At 37.5% G+C, this 16,141-nt stretch overlaps 1 protein-coding gene across 1 annotated transcript in view; it reads left to right on the forward strand.

The window, feature by feature from the left end:
• The window catches only part of ripk4 (receptor-interacting serine-threonine kinase 4), a 36,893-nt gene extending 27,287 nt beyond the window's left edge, over positions 1–9,606 (forward strand). The window contains exons 6-8 of the mRNA XM_028800134.2: positions 2,199–2,293; positions 5,863–6,091; positions 7,259–9,606. Of these exons, the coding sequence (XP_028655967.1) occupies positions 2,199–2,293; positions 5,863–6,091; positions 7,259–8,454 (1,520 nt within the window). The 3' untranslated portion in view covers positions 8,455–9,606. The remainder of the gene's footprint in view (positions 1–2,198; positions 2,294–5,862; positions 6,092–7,258) is intronic.
• Positions 9,607–16,141: the final 6,535 nt, after the last annotated feature.

Below are 16,141 nucleotides of genomic sequence, written 5' to 3' on the forward strand. Positions count from 1 at the left end.
ATATGACTGTATATGGCAGTTCAACATTAATGGATGAAAGATGGAAAAATAATGCTTATTATGTGTATGTAGTACATAATAATAAAATCTTAAATATCAGTAGAGCAAGATTAAAAATTGAATTTAAACACAACCTGATTCTTTTTATTATACAAATATGTAAACACATTTTAATATACTAATATACTGTATTGTAAGCTCAAGAAGTATTTAACTGCATTAGTAAAAGACTACTTTCATGCAACAATTACAAAACTGTTAGTTATTTTTATTTCAATACTATGTGAGGTATTCTAAAAATAATCTTAAAAATTGATTTTTTTAAATTTTTTTTTTTATTTATATATAAAGTCAACCTAGCCAGGAGTGCTCTGGAACCCCAAGGGTTGCAGTTTTAAAACCCTTGTTGTAAAGAAAGGCACATTTATTTGCAAGGAAAGGCACACTTCATGGACTGCAAGCATTTGCTTTTCAGTGTAAATTTCTCATCAATTTAATGAAACGTGATGCTCTTGCATGCTTCAATATATCTGCTTCAACTACAAGTCAGTTGTTTTGCATAAAGCAAGATTTTTTTTTCAGATACACTTCACTTTTGGAAAGTAAAGTAAACTGAGAGAGATTAATTATGGTAGGGAATGTAATGTATCTGTTACCCTGGATGTTGTTAAATTTTTTTTTAAAACCTTCAATGTGCACAGTTTAATCAGAGCCTTCTCTTTTAATGAATAAAGTGTGATGGCTGCATTTATCTGCATATGCTTTAGATACCCTGCTGGATTCAATCCTGTGTTACGGTGTAAACGGGTAATTAATGATTACTGGGACTTGGTGCTGCTTGTTTCTGTTATGTGCTCTGCATAATTATGTGGTTCGATTTTAGATGTTTGCATAAAAGTTTCCATGTAGTGCTGGCAACAGTTTGCACAGTATGCTTTTTGCTCAGCATTGTTGTTTTTATAAACAATTCACAATTACTGACAATTTTCTTCATTTTGGCTTTATACCTTAGTGTCAGGTCAGCATTACTTCTCTGTTTTTCTGGAGGCTATATACAGTAAATGTAATGAATTATTATTATTACCTGCAAGACAGTTGACACTTTTTCTATGCCCTTTTCTATGTTCAGGAATTCTTTGTTCTTTTACTGTTACCAAATTAGTGTTCACCATTGCATGTTTTTAAGCCAATGTGTTCCAATTTCTCATTTCATATCCTCATAATTGTAATTTGTCATTGCTATGGTTTACAAGTTTAGAATCTGCATAGTCTACTGTGATCATTCTGAGAACTTTTTGTTTTAAATATCAACCCTGACTAATATCCAAGAAACACCCACATAAAAGATTTGCGAATAAGGCAAAAGAACATCCAACTGATATTCTATCATCTAAGTAGCTGTTTGAACCTCATTTCAGATGAGGGGGCAGGTCTTAATGATGTAAAATAAGTTATTTATAAGCATCATTTAAATCTGATATGAAATTCAAAGTTGTGTAGTAGGATTCCTGACTCGTCAGTTTGCTAAAGCTGTCTTATTGTTTTAACCTTATGTAGATGAGCCATCAAAAATCATTCAGCGAATGCACTAAACAGGAGCATTCACCTTCAGTGGTGTAATTGTTTCCAATAAAACAGATATCCCAGAAAAATAAGCATAATAATCAACTGTAAAACAATGTTTTATTTTTTTATTTGCAGAAGGTTTGTGTGGTGGCCTTTATAAATAAACTTGTTAAATTTACTGATTGCTTTCAGTGTTCTTTAGTGCTTTTATTGTGTGTTACATTTAGCAGTCCTTGATTAGTACGTGATTATTCAGTTTTTAAAGCGCATTGTTGTAACAGTTAATCCAAGTATTAGTTTATTTTAAGGATAATAATGGCAGTACAATATGATGGTGATATTTGTTTCTTTCACTTAAAGTAGATAATTTAGTCAAGACAAGTTACTGTGTTTTTTTTTTGTTTTTGTTTTTTTTTTGCACTCCTTTATTCCTAGGGTCTTTACCAGGTAATATTTAAATGTTCTAATATTCTATTTGTAAATTAAAAGTACAGTGCATATGTTTAAAATATTTTTTTTTTTTAGCTATAACACTTTCTTAAAGCCAATGATCATCCGATTTACCACCAGATAACACTATAAAAAAGCATCTGTGTTAATTCTTGTCTAATGTATTATTTGTTTTTTTGCAGAAATTACATTAGAAGCTGAAGAGTTATGTTCTAAACCACAGGAAGAAAATAAAGAAGTGCCAGAAACTGGGTTAATTCAAAACACAGACCATAAGGTATAAAGGATAATATTGTGTAGTATTGCCCAATACAGTGTAAATATGTAGTCAAGATATAGATATTTTTAGGTACACAGAAGGTACTTCTGTGCCTTTTTTTTATTTTTTTTTGGGAACCTTCGCAATACCATCAGAATATTTGGTGGCATATTTGAGCCACAGAGGGGGGAAAAAAAATAAGGACATAATGAAAATGTCTATTTTGTGATTTAACCTCGTAGTTTACTTTATCATTAAAGTGGACCGTCGTAAATGTCATCTTAAAACCGACCCAGTTGTTAATCGTTACTCACTTCTGGGGCTTCCTCCTGACTGGACAGTAACAGCAAGCAGCAATAGATCGCCACACAGAACACATTAAATTTATAATATTCCAGCTCTCTGCACATTTAGATTTATACTTGATATCTTATACTTTCATGATGAAATGCATTAAAATATGTATGTTACATTTTACAGATAAATCGTTAATTTTGTTTATAAAATGAATACTGTTAATAGTTACAAATATGGGGGTGGCACTGTGGCAGAGCGGTAGTGATGCTGTCTCATAGGGAGTCACGTCCCTTGTGATCACTGGCTAGAGTTTGCATTTTTTCCTGATGGGTTTTCACAGTGTGCTCAGTTTTCCATCCAAAGACATGAAGGTTTGGGGATTTGGTGAAGCTACAATGATGTTAGTGTATGTGTGTGCTTGTGTTCACCTTGTGATGAGCTGATGCCCCGTCCACAGAATTTTGTTTCTGTCTTGTGCCGATGCTGCTGGAATGGGCGCATCCCCAAATTGATGGATCTAATCATTAAACATCCTTTTCAGAGATATTGCGGTAAGGTGTCCTCGGAATTTAATGGATGTTTTGGGCACACGCGTCGAATTGCGTGAAGTATAAACCCGGCCTTAGGCTCCTTAGTTTTCAGCTGACGATCTTGACTAGGGCTTATTTTTGGGGTAGGGCTTATATTACAGAGCAGCCTGAAAATCATGTTAGGGCTTATTTTCGGAGTAGGTCATATTTTTGGGGAAACACGGTAGTATACAACAAGTTTAATTTAAATTTTTTTTTTTCTTTTCTTTTAACGTTCTTGATTTCAAGTCTCTTTAAAGATTTTAAAATGTATATACAGTAATCCCTCCTCCATCGCGGGGGGTTGCGTTCCAGAGCCACCCGCGAAATAAGAAAATCCGCGAAGTAGAAACCATATGTTTATATGGTTATTTTTATATTGTCATGCTTGGGTCACAGATTTGCGCAGAAACACAGGAGGTTGTAGAGAGACAGGAACGTTATTCAAACACTGCAAACAAACATTTGTCTCTTTTTCAAAAGTTTAAACTGTGCTCCATGACAAGACAGAGATGACAGTTCAGTCTCACAATTAAAAGAATGCAAACATATCTTCCTCTTTAAAGGTGCAAACAAATCAATAGGGCTGTTTGGTTTTTAAGTATGCGAAGCACCGCGGCACAAAGCTGTTGAAGGCGGCAGCTCACACCCCCTCCGTCAGGAGCAGAGAGAGAGATAGAGAGAGACAGATAAAATAATCAATACGTGCCCTTCGAGCTTTTAAGTATGCGAAGCACCGTGCAGCATGTCACTTCACGAAGCAGCTGCACAGAAGGTAGCCAACGTGAAGATAATCTTTCAGTATTTTTAGACGAGCGTCCGTATCGTCTAGGTGTGCGAACAGCCCCCCTGCTCAATCCCCCTATGTCAGGATCAGAAAAAGTCAGCGCAAGAGAGAGAAAAGTAAGCTGGGTAGCTTCTCAGCCATCTGCCAATAGCGTCCCTTGTACGAAATCAACTGGGCAAACCAACTGAGGAAGCATGTACCAGAAATTAAAAGACCCATTGTCCGCAGAAATCCGCGAACCAGCAAAAAATCCGCGATATATATTTAAATATGCTTACATATAAAATCCGCGATAGAGTGAAGCCGCAAAAGGCGAAGCGTGATATAGCGAGGGATCACTGTAATTCTAATTTGTATTAATGTCAGTCAGTCAGTCATTCCTGCTATATCCTAACACAGGGTCACGGGGGGTCTGCTGGAGCCAATCCCAGCCAACACAGGGCGCAAGGTAGGAACAAATCCCGGGCAGGGCGCCAGTCCACCGCAGGACACACACAAACCAAGCTCACACTAGGGACAATTTAGGATCGCCAATGCACCTAACCTGCATGTCTTTGGACCGTGGGGGACAATTTGTATTGATAATTCTTTAATTTGTATTAATTTTACAAGAAATATTAATTGTTAGCAATATGTCTTTTAAATGTTAATCAAGTAACAAGAAGTAGGTATTACACACAGTGTTCCTACAAGGAAAATGATTTAACATTTGTAGTATGGCTGTCATATTTAGATCATTTACGGGCAAAGGGACACCTTTATTTTTGTTAAAACTGCTAGCTGGCCTGTTTGTTTTATGTTATGTTCCCATAGTGCCCATTTTTGGAGTGAGTATATCGGATGCATCAGTATAATAAGCTTGTGCAGCTGTCCATTATGCTCTGTGATTTTCATATCCTTGGTATATGTTATGCCGTTAGCCCACAACACTATTTTCAAAATTCAGTTAAATAAATTACCTGTGACAATCGCATATCTCCCTTCAGGATCAGATACTACATCTGTTATTACAAATGAGTTTGTTCTATGTATAAGAATTCCCACACCTCTAGTTTTCTTTCTAAAGCTGGAATGGAATATTTGGCCAGTCCAGCCCACTACACTATTTTAACTTGGAGAACACGTCAAATTAGTTACACAACTAGGAATTGCAGTGGATGGTGGATTAACTGACAGCCCCACAACTTTTCAGCACAGTTTTCATATTTCCAAAGTCTTGCAAGAACACCGCTTTTTGACATCCAATTGACATACTGCCTGCCAGTGCTGGACACTGTACCAATGTGTTCAAGGTAACTAAGCTGCAGTCACGGCACATTCTTTCCATTTGTGGTACAACAAACAGTAGACATTGAAAAGACAACCCTCTCTCTAATTTACATGATCCAAAACACCTACTTTTTTCTTTTGTTGAGGCCACATTTTGTCCATTGTGCTTCTGGTGAGCGTTTATTGGTTGCCAATTCCTGCATAGACAGAAGCCTACCTCTGCAACTTAAAACAAGATAAAACATGTTTGATTTTCTTATGATGAGTGCCACACTCCTATGACAGTCGTTGGGGATGTCAGATTACACAACTGGTTGTCACAAATGTGCACCATGTCTGTCCACTACTTGCCAAGAATATGTAAATGGCAGCTATGACTGAAAATTGCAGGAAAAGTCATTTAAAGTAACATGGTCTTTATATAACTCCTTCATCTTTGCTAAAGAAGTAAAAAAAAAAAACATCATGGTGAGCCTTCGCAATCAATTGTGATAAGTTTACAGCTAAACAATATATATATATATATATATATATATATATATATTTGTGTGTGTACATGTATGTGTATATAAATTCTAAGTCAAGAAGACTTCCAATGTTTTTCAAATAGAAATGAGAATAATGTGAAAAAAATTTCCGCATCTAATTTTTTTGCTTTCTTCCAGGTGTTGGGTAATGAACAAGTCAACCAAAAATCCATCGAACTGGGGTTGTCTGAACTGCTCAGCCAAATTGACTCTGGCATCTCCCAAAGCTTTGAGCAAGACAAGCAAGACTCTTCTGAGGCTACTGATGCATCTTGCGGCAACAAAAGGCTTTCTGAAATATCTTTGGTTGATTCAGCTTTTTCTTCACAAGGATCTTTGTCATTGTCTTTTGAAAACTCAGCTAGTGGTGAGTTCTAAGGAAGGGTATATTTAAGTAGTATGTAAATCTGAGTATTTAATGTTATCACTATTTTAAATTAAATACTTGGAAATCTTGTATAACTAACAGTTCAATAAACTGCATATCATGAAGTAGCAAATATAGAATGAATGAATAAATAAATAAGTATATATAGGTAAAAGTATACTGTTGGTCCATGGTGCCACAGCATCACAGTGGTTAGCTCTTGTAGTTTATAGTTTCTGAGTCCTATAATCAATTCCCAGCCAAACTTGCCATTTGTGTGAAATTTGCAACATTTTTCAATATTTTCATGCAATTTTCTTCAGCTAATTTAGCTTCTACCTATATTCCAAGTTTGGATTAACCCAATGTGAATGATTGTGCCAGCGAATGGTCTTACAAATGCAGTAATTGTTATCATGCTGGTACATTTTATAACACAGGCATGGAAACAACACTGAAGTTATAGTCAAGAAGTGAATAAACGAAGTAGAGAGAAAGTGTGCTTTAATGAGACTGAGACACTGGAATGTGTAGCATCGGTGCATTAAGAAATTAAATGTCAGTACTTTCTCACATTCTGTACACATTGTTTATCGTCACTTGTACCAGTTGTCGATGTTAGTAAACATCTAATTAGCTTTTAGAAGTGTTGGCTGAGTTACTTTTAGCTAAGCTTCTTTTCTGCTTATAGGTGCATTGATTGGCTGGTGATGTGCAGAGCAGTGTGTTGTTTACTCTTTTTAATGTTTGTAACAGAAAATATGTAGGTTTTTAAAACATTTCATCTAAACTCAAAGCTTAATGATCTTCAGTTTTCTTTTGTTTCAAGTCCTGTATTAAATATTATATGTGTAAAACTCTACATAGTCCTGATTCTTTATACTAAATGTTTTCCAATTAAGAATAGGCTCTGATTGCCTGCAGCCTTGTATTCAAATAAGCTAGTTTAGGATATTGGATGGACAAAAAAAAAAAATAATCCATATGTAAGATTTTAAGGTAGTGTAAAAAAATCAATGAACAACATCCAGTTCATGTGTGCAGTCATTTTTGCTTACTGGCTGAAAAATAAGCTAATACAATTTAACTTTGAAAAAGTGCTAATTTCATTGAAATACTTTTGCTAATGGGGAATAGCAAGGTGACATTGTCTTTTTATTTTTTTAGAATCTGGAACTTTGGATTTGCAGAAGAAGAAGCTTTGTGAAGCCATCATGTCAGCTGATATTGCAAAACTGATGAAGATTTTACAACCTCAGGATGTAGACCTCATATTGGATGGTGGCTTAAGTCTTCTACACTATGCTGTCCAAAGATCAAATGAAGAAGCTGTGAAGCTGCTCTTGCTTTATAATGCTAATCCAAATCTTGCAACTAAACATGGAACCACACCACTTCACATGGCAGTGGAAAAGAAACTGAAAAATATAGCAGAGCTTCTGCTAGGAAGGAAGATCAATGTTAACGTGAAGGATGAAGACAATTATACTCCACTACACTTTGCAGCACAAAATGGAGATGAAAGTATTGCTAGGCAACTTCTTGATAAAAATGCATCAGTCAATGAAGTAGACTTTGAAGGCAGGACACCAGTGCACATAGCCTGCCAGCATGGTCAAGAGAATGTAGTCCGAGTTCTTTTACGACGTGGTGCAGATGTACATGTAAAAGGCAAGGACAATTGGACACCACTTCACTTTGCTGCGTGGCAAGGTCACCTCTCAATTGTCAAGCTCTTAGTAAAGCAAGTCAGTGCAAACGTAAATATCCAGACATCTGATGGGAGAACTGCGCTACATCTGGCTGCTCAGAGGGGCCAGTATAGAGTAGCTCGCATTCTTATAGACCTTGGAGCAGATGTAAATGTTGTGTCTCATGCGCACCGTACACCTTTGCACGTGGCAGCAGAAACAGGCCACACTAGTACATCTAGGCTGCTAATTAAACACAAAGCTGATATTGAAGCTAAAACCAGTGCAGGATGGACCCCACTTCATCTTTCTTCCCAGTTTGGACATCTTGCAACAGTGAAAATGCTGTTAGAAGAAAAGGCAGATGTTAATGCCAAAGATCAGTCTTACAGGTCAGCCATCCATCTCGCTACAGAACAGGGCCATCCGGACGTAATAAAAGAGCTCTTGCTGTTTAGTCCAGAAAGCGTGAATATGTGTGACAAACAGGGATTCACACCTCTTCATTTGACTGCAAAGGCTGGAAATCTACAGGCTGTAAACATTCTTCTTGATAGTGGCGCAGCAACTGATTGCCAAAATGCTCTCCAGCAGTCTCCCTTAGATCTTGCAAAGGAAAATGGGAATCCCTTGGTTATTGAACTGCTGCAGACAAAACGTCATTTAAATTAGGTGTTTTAATGTAAATTGTTCCAAACTTTTAAAACAATTCTATAAAACTTTACCAACTGACAGTTTTATCCATTTCTACTTTAAATATTAGGCCAGATCAAAGAAGAAATCTCAATGAAAACTCAATGTGAATTATGTTGTGTGTGTTTCTAGGAAACTTTTTTACCTTTGTGTTATTGGAGTCCTATGCAAAAGATGCACCTGCTGCTTTGGCTTTCTAACTTCTGTTTAGCAGCAAAACAAAGTGCGTTTTAGGGAAATCACAAAAGAGAACATGCATGATTTTGGAACAAAAGCAGATGGGCAGAGAAAAGACAGATGAGGGGGCAAAGCAGCTCTGTGGAACACATATCACAATATTCTACTTGAACATGGATTTTAAAAAATAAGGGTATAAGCTACAAGCTTGGTCCAAATTAATGCATTGTAGAGTAAAATTTGGTATAAATTTGGTTATGGTTGGGTATGTATATAAAACTGTAATTTATCTTTGTGAATTATGCATAATCTGCACTATTGCGTTAAGATTCATTTGACCAGGTTTAATATATTTATACAGATTTTTGAATGCTGGCTTGTTTATTTTTGGTATTTCTATTTTAGAAATCCGCTTTTAAAGCATCCTCCTTACCTGACATTACCAAATACATAAAATGATTTTATGACCCTATAACAGTAATATATTTTTATTAGAAATCCTAGTACCAAAATGTTACATTTTTCCACTAAGATTTACCAAGTGACATTTTCTAACAAGAATGCATATATTTCTTATTGTTGACTGTGGCATCAAATGGTGAGTTATAAAAAGTTACCAAGAAAATTTGCAATATTTAAAATACAATATAGAAGTTTGTATCAAAGCATAAACTGAAAGGTGTTACCTTGATAATGTACATTTTTGCAGAGCAAATTTTAGTCAAACCTACAAGTGCTTTTTTATTATATAGCTGAAAGTCAGGAGTTTTAAAACAAAGTACAGTTTATGTGTGGTTGTAAGGCTGTGTATTTTTAGCTGCTATTTTATATTAATATACTGTGTATATTGTATAGCAGATTTTCAAGGCAATATTTGTATTGTAAAAACATATTTTACAGTTTTATAAGCATGGTACCGTCTTGCAACACTAAATAAAATACTCAAAAAATGCATTGATCTTTGTCAAACTATACTTCTTAAAAAAGCATTTTCTAGTGATATTCTCAATGGGTCCTGATTAACTTCAGTGCTTCCATCTGTTCTCCATTACAGAGCCACTGGAAGACACTGCCTTTCTTAACAGAGCTGGGATGGCCCAGACCAGCTGTTCTTGGCAGACAAGGCAATCTGAGGTACTTGTGCTTACACTCTGACTGTGTTCACAGGGTCCAGCTAGTCCAGATGACAAGAGTGCCTGCAGAGGGCTCACTTGGACACAGGCAGTAAACATGGTAAGAAGTGAACTTGTACTCCTGGAAATACAGAGCATCATTCACATTGCCTCATGATTAGCTTTGCCTATTTATTTTAGATGAGACTACTATCCACCAGTCCACCAACATTAGTAAAAGTTTTAAAAGCCCCAATTATAATGAATATCTTGGCTTTTTGTATGTCCTATGTATTCAAAATAACTGAGATAACTAAAGTGTATATACAGTATATACAAAAATAAAAAAAGATGAACAGATTTCCTGCAGTATAGGGGCCCAGTTGTTGGCACTGTTTCTGGGAATGCATCCCATGCCATTGGCTTTCCTCTCATATCCGAGAACCATGTGTTAGGGTAACTGACATTTCTGAGCTCCTCCTGCTGTGGACTGGCACCTGTATTGCCATAGGCCTGTAGGCCACAGCCCCCTTCAGCCCTGAATCTGATAAAATCAGATTTGCTTAGCAAATGTTTTCCTCATGTCATCTAACATAAACATTCTGCGCTTATAAGGGGTTTCACGTAATGTTTTTTGCAGTACTTTTATTGCTATTAATTCATTATAAAATTATATAAACATAGTATGTTTAACATTTTATTTTACCATACACCTCATTTTCTTATGTAAGCAGTCACTTAAAAGCCTTTCATTAGCAAGACATCAGAGCATGAATCCTCGTCATCTACTAGACTGCCACTCATTCAGTAACCTCATCATCACTCCTTTCCTTTCCCATGGTTGGCATCTTTGTAGGTTCTAAAAAAAGTGTAAATTTTGGTGAACAAAAATGTTATTTTTAGGCTGGGTGGGGAAGAAAACTTCACCCGAGTTTTATGATTTCTTCTTGTGCTTTTATATTTGTGTTTGGTTATTAATTGAGGATTTTAGAAAGAAACCTTTAACAGGAGCACAATTCTGCCCTCTTAGCTGCTTTATGGGCCCTAACACGTGCACACACTTGAATGTCCTAAGGCATCAATAATGTTGTTCACATTGTACTTGGATACTGAGAGCTCAGTTGAAAGCTTTCTGGTTGTAATCTGACAGTCCTTTCAGATGACTTCATCAGCACGTTAAATCAGTGCCAGACCGAGGTGTCAATGAGCGCAGATTGGTGTATCTTAAAGTGTGCAATTTGTGAAGTTCAATGACTAACCATACTTTCATCAACAACATTTTCTCCGTATGTGCTTTTTAACCACTTTAAGAATGTTGCTGCTGATTTTTTTTTTTTTTTCCTTCCTCCAACACAAATTCTGTAACAGTTCATTGTTAAAAACATATACCACCATTCTGACGGTGCGCTCAGCAGCGTCCTAGGCAAGGGATTGTTTTTAGGCAGTGGAAGTACCAAGTGGAACATTTCAAGTTCACTACTGAAGTATGATGCATTATATTTGAGTGCTAAATCAAAATGAACAAGCTCACATTTTTAGAGTTTTAGCACAAGAAGCCTAGTACATACAGTATGTTTAGTAAACATTTTAAGTGTAAAAAGTTTTTTTTTTAAATGACAATGTTACACTCAAAAATTATTTTATTATTATAAAATGTTGTTAAAAAAACTATGCTGAAAGTGCGTTGTGCCAGCAGCAATGCAAAGTTGCACCATTAGATAGAGCTTTATTTGTCCCAAGTGGTAAATTTGACTTTTTACAGAAGCTGTTTAAATAAATAAATAAATACACTGTGGCGGTGCTGGTCCAGCTCCATGCTCCCTCTTCCATATTTGGGAACCTCTTGAACCCGATACAGTCGATAACGTAACCGGATGAGCATGGCAGATGTAGACAAAACACTCCAGGCAACAGGATGGTGCAAAGTGTCCAAGTGCTTTTATTAAACAAAAATAAAATCAAAACAGTTAGTGTCCTTTAAAGTGCAGTACTTCCAAAAAGGTTCAGTAAATAATCCATAAAAACAGTAAAAAGAAAAAAGATTCAAAAGAAGACTAAAATAAGTGTCACAGCAGGCGGGTCTTTGTTCTTCTCCCGAGTCGGACGAGTCCAACACTATACCCTCTTCATCTCCCCAGCTCACCCATAGCTCATGCGGTCCTCTCCTCCCAACCCCTGTCTTAGCCGCCTCGAGCAGCATCAACAAGACCGCTCGGGGTTGGTTGTCCTCCTGTCTTCATTCACGCACACGTGGTCATCCCTTGGATCCCCAGGGAGGACGCCACCTCGATTGTACCTGCTCTTCAAAGAATAGTCGGTGGGCACGATCCACCCGTAGAGCACCAAACCCTTGCTCCTGCGTGGGACAAACGACCATGCTGCCTTTCTCCATACTGTCAGGCTCAATCTGCCTCTCCACCCACAGCTGTTCTCACGCCTCTTTTGTTCTGTTTCTTCTCTGTTCTTTTTTTTTTTTTTTTTTTTTTTCTCCCCGTGCCAGCCCATAGTTATACGGCTCCTTGGGTGCAGCTTCTCAATGGTGCCCCACAGGAAGCCGATGAAGTAGTTGAGAAAGATCACACCCTCACGTGCAGGTGCGTCTCGCCCCAATTACTTCAACAACTCCCCGCAGCTGCGCGAGTCCACCCAGGGAGACTGACATGACCAATGAATTATTTAATAAAACAGCCATTCTTTTAGAGTCATGGACCTGCTATAAAATACATTTTTAAAAAGAAAACTTTTGACTTTTCTGTCAGTCATAGTGGGGCATTAGGCAGACATATTGCTGCTGTTATAAAGGAGCCCCAGTAGAATTTCTTGACACACTTTTGCTGAATGATTCATTGGCTTAAAGTACTCCGTGTTAGTGTGTCAGACAGTCAGAGAAAGGGTGTGCAGCATTGTTCATAATGGCACTCTGTTTTGTTTTAGTTCTCTCCTTTGTTACTTGCATACAGTATATGAAGAGTGTGTCCCATAACTACAACAGAAACAATGTTTATTTATAGAGCATGTTTTCATACAAATGATGTAGCTCAAAGTGCTTTACAACATGAAAGAAAAATATAAAAATAAGATTAGGCAAAACTAAGTAACAAAGAGTAAAGTAAGGTCTGATGGCCAGGAGGACAGAAAAAAAACAAAAAAAATTCCAAGGAGCTGTAAGGGAAAAAAAAATCTGCAGGGGTTCCGAGACTACGAGACCACCCAGTCCCCTCTAGGCATTCTACCTAACATAAATGACCTCAATCAGTCCTCATTGCATTCAGGGTTCACATGGAAGAACATGTTGATCCTTCAATACATCAATGTAGGGACTGCATGGTGCCTTGATCAGGAAAAAGAACAACAGAGAAAGTAGGGGTTAGTACAGATTGCGGAGCCATGATAAAAATAATTCAATGCATATACAGAATATCAGGGTTACACTAAAATGAAGCTATGAGTAAGCCATGTTAAAATAATGGGGTTTTAGCAGTTTTTTAAAGTGCTCCACCGTATTAGCCTGGTGAATTTCTATCAGTAAGCTATTCCAGATTTTAGGTGCATAGCAGCAGAAGGCTGCCTCACCACTTCTTTTAAGCTTAGCTCTTGGAATTATAAGCAGACACTCATTTGAAGATCTATGGTTACGATTTGGAGTGTAAGGTGAAAGGCATTCCAAAATATAGGATGGACTAATGCTGTCCTTTTAATTAGCTTGCTGATTCGGTGGGCCACTCTTGAAGTGATGTTACCTGTCCAGCACATTACAGTGTAGAAAACTGCATTGGCCATTACAGAGTTGTAGTGAATGTGAAGGATGTCACTATTTTAAGGAAGAAGAGCCTGCTGTGCCCTTTCTTATATACTGTAGCTCCTCTGTGTTTTGAGACCAGTCCAACCTGTCATTGACGTGGACTCCTCCCATAGAAAACCAGGCTTGGAGGCTGATTGGTATGGTGAAGGTCAGTGACTAGTTTCTTGGTGTTGCTGATGTTTAGATGCAGTTAATTCTTTTTGCACCAAGAAACAAAGTTCTCCACCTGACTCCTCCAATGCTCTGTCTTATCCTCCTTATCAAGACACCCATTAAGTGCAGAATCACCAGAGAATTTCTTCAAGTGGCATGATCTGGTGTTATAGCCTGAGGTGTACAGAGTGAAAAGAAAAGGAGACTGGACTGTTCCTTGTGGTGCTCCAGCATTGCTCACATATCAGAAATGCAGTCCTTGAGTCTCACAAACTGCTGTCTGCCCAGTGTGCTGCGATAATCACCATTTCGACTTCAGATGACTTGTTTCCATAAAATCTGCAATGATGGCGACAACATCTGAGCTAGAACATGGAAGGTTTTTTTTAGGGGTGGGGTTTGTTGTATTTCTCAGAGTCAGCCATATGACACTTGTTCAACGATTTGTAGTATTGTGCATTTCAAAGGAAAATTGGAAGGAGACCGTAGGAACATACAGCTTCACTACTGAAATAAGCAGTTCCAGTAAATTAAACTACAATCCAGAAAACTGAGAAAAGGCCAGATAACAGCTAACAAAACCAAACATCATGCAGTTGAAGTCCCCACTAGCTACACTTCCTCACCAGGCATTGGGCTTCTCTTACTTCAGCCACACTGTAATAGCAAAATTACAGTTAAAGGAAACATTAATTATTTTTTAATGTTACTTATTCCACGTTGCTTATAGTGATGGCCAGGAAACATTTTTAATCTCATGTTTCTATGCAGAACAGGGAAAAGAAAGCTTCTGATAGAACAGATGATATCTAAGGCCGGGTTTATACTTAACACGACACGTACACCTGTGGACGCTACTGCTATGCAAGCGTTGTTCTGTTTATACTTGCGCGTGTACTTTATGTAAATCTGGAAGATTTCACCAGGTGGCAGTGCGAGATATCATCACAGTGAGAAAACGTTCGGCTTTACTGTGTTGTGAATTACCTGAAACATCCATTAAATTCCAAGGACACCTTGCCACCATATCTCTGAAAATTATGTTTAAGGATTAAATCTATCAATCCAGGAATACACCCATTCCAGCCAGCATCAGGCACGAGGCAGAAACAATCCCTGGATGGGGTATCAGCTCATTGCCAGGTGAATACAAGCACTCACACTAGCATCATTTTAGCATCACCCAATCCCCAAACCTGCATATCTTTGGAAGAAAACCGGAGCACACTGTGGAAGCCCACCAGGAAAACATGTATACTCCATGCAGGGAACACCAGGGATGTAACTCCCTACTGCGAGGCAGCAGTGCTACCGCTCCGCCACCGTGTTACCCTCACATGTATAATTATTAACAGTATTCATTATTTAAATGAAGTTAATGATTTATCTGTAAAGTGTAACATGCATACTTTAATGCATTTCATTATGAAAGCGATATCAAGTATAAATCTAAGGATTCTAAATGTGCAAAAAGCTGGAATATCATACATTTAATGTGTTCTGTGTGGCAATTGCTTCTTGCCGCTACTGTCAGTTCAGGAGGAAGCCCCAGAAGTACGTAGCGATTAACAAGTGGGTCGGTTTTAAGATGACATTTACGACGGTCTACTTTAATGATAAACTACGACATTAAAGTGGACATTTCAAGATTTAAGCCGAAATTTCCACTTTAATCACAAAATACGAACGCATTTGTATGTCTGCATTTTGCTTCACCACATCAAACCATTCATGGAACATCGAAGCACACACATTGACCCCGTAGGATCCACAAAGCGGCTTTCTGTCACATGTAGATAGTAACCAGAGACTCTGACGTCACATTCCAACTTTATCACACTGCGCCCCCTTGACTTTTTGCTGGTACTGCAACTCGCCTACAACATCACGTTAATTTCTGAGGACCTGCTCAGAGGATGCATCAAATGAATGCTGGGGACGTGTGGCAGCCGTGATGCGTGTGCGTATGCGTTCTGAGCATGAAGTATAAATGAGCCCTAAGATGACCAACACAGGACACCAGCAAACAATCAAAAAGTCCATGAAAAAATTTCACAATTCTAATGTCACATAATACAAGTATTAAATTATCTAGTTGTATGCACCCAATGTCTTAAACATATATTTTACTAAAATATTGTTAAATGAACCACTTCTAGAATTCATTCTTGTGAATGACCATGGAATGCACTCAGGCAAACCCAAGCATTTGAATCGAAGACGTGCCTCCCCTCCCATTCACTGGTTACCAGCCCAGTAGCAGCTTATTCATTGGCCTAACATTATGTTTAATGTGATACTGATATTGTGAATTTCCCCTTGGGGATTAATAATGTATCTATCAATCTATCATTGCAAAGTGCATTGCGAGATAAGTAAAAGAAATAAATAAAAAATAAATAAATAAATAAAGAAAAGCGAG

This window comes from Erpetoichthys calabaricus, chromosome 4, assembly GCF_900747795.2.
Source record: "Erpetoichthys calabaricus chromosome 4, fErpCal1.3, whole genome shotgun sequence".
NCBI classification, from domain to species: domain Eukaryota; kingdom Metazoa; phylum Chordata; class Cladistia; order Polypteriformes; family Polypteridae; genus Erpetoichthys; species Erpetoichthys calabaricus.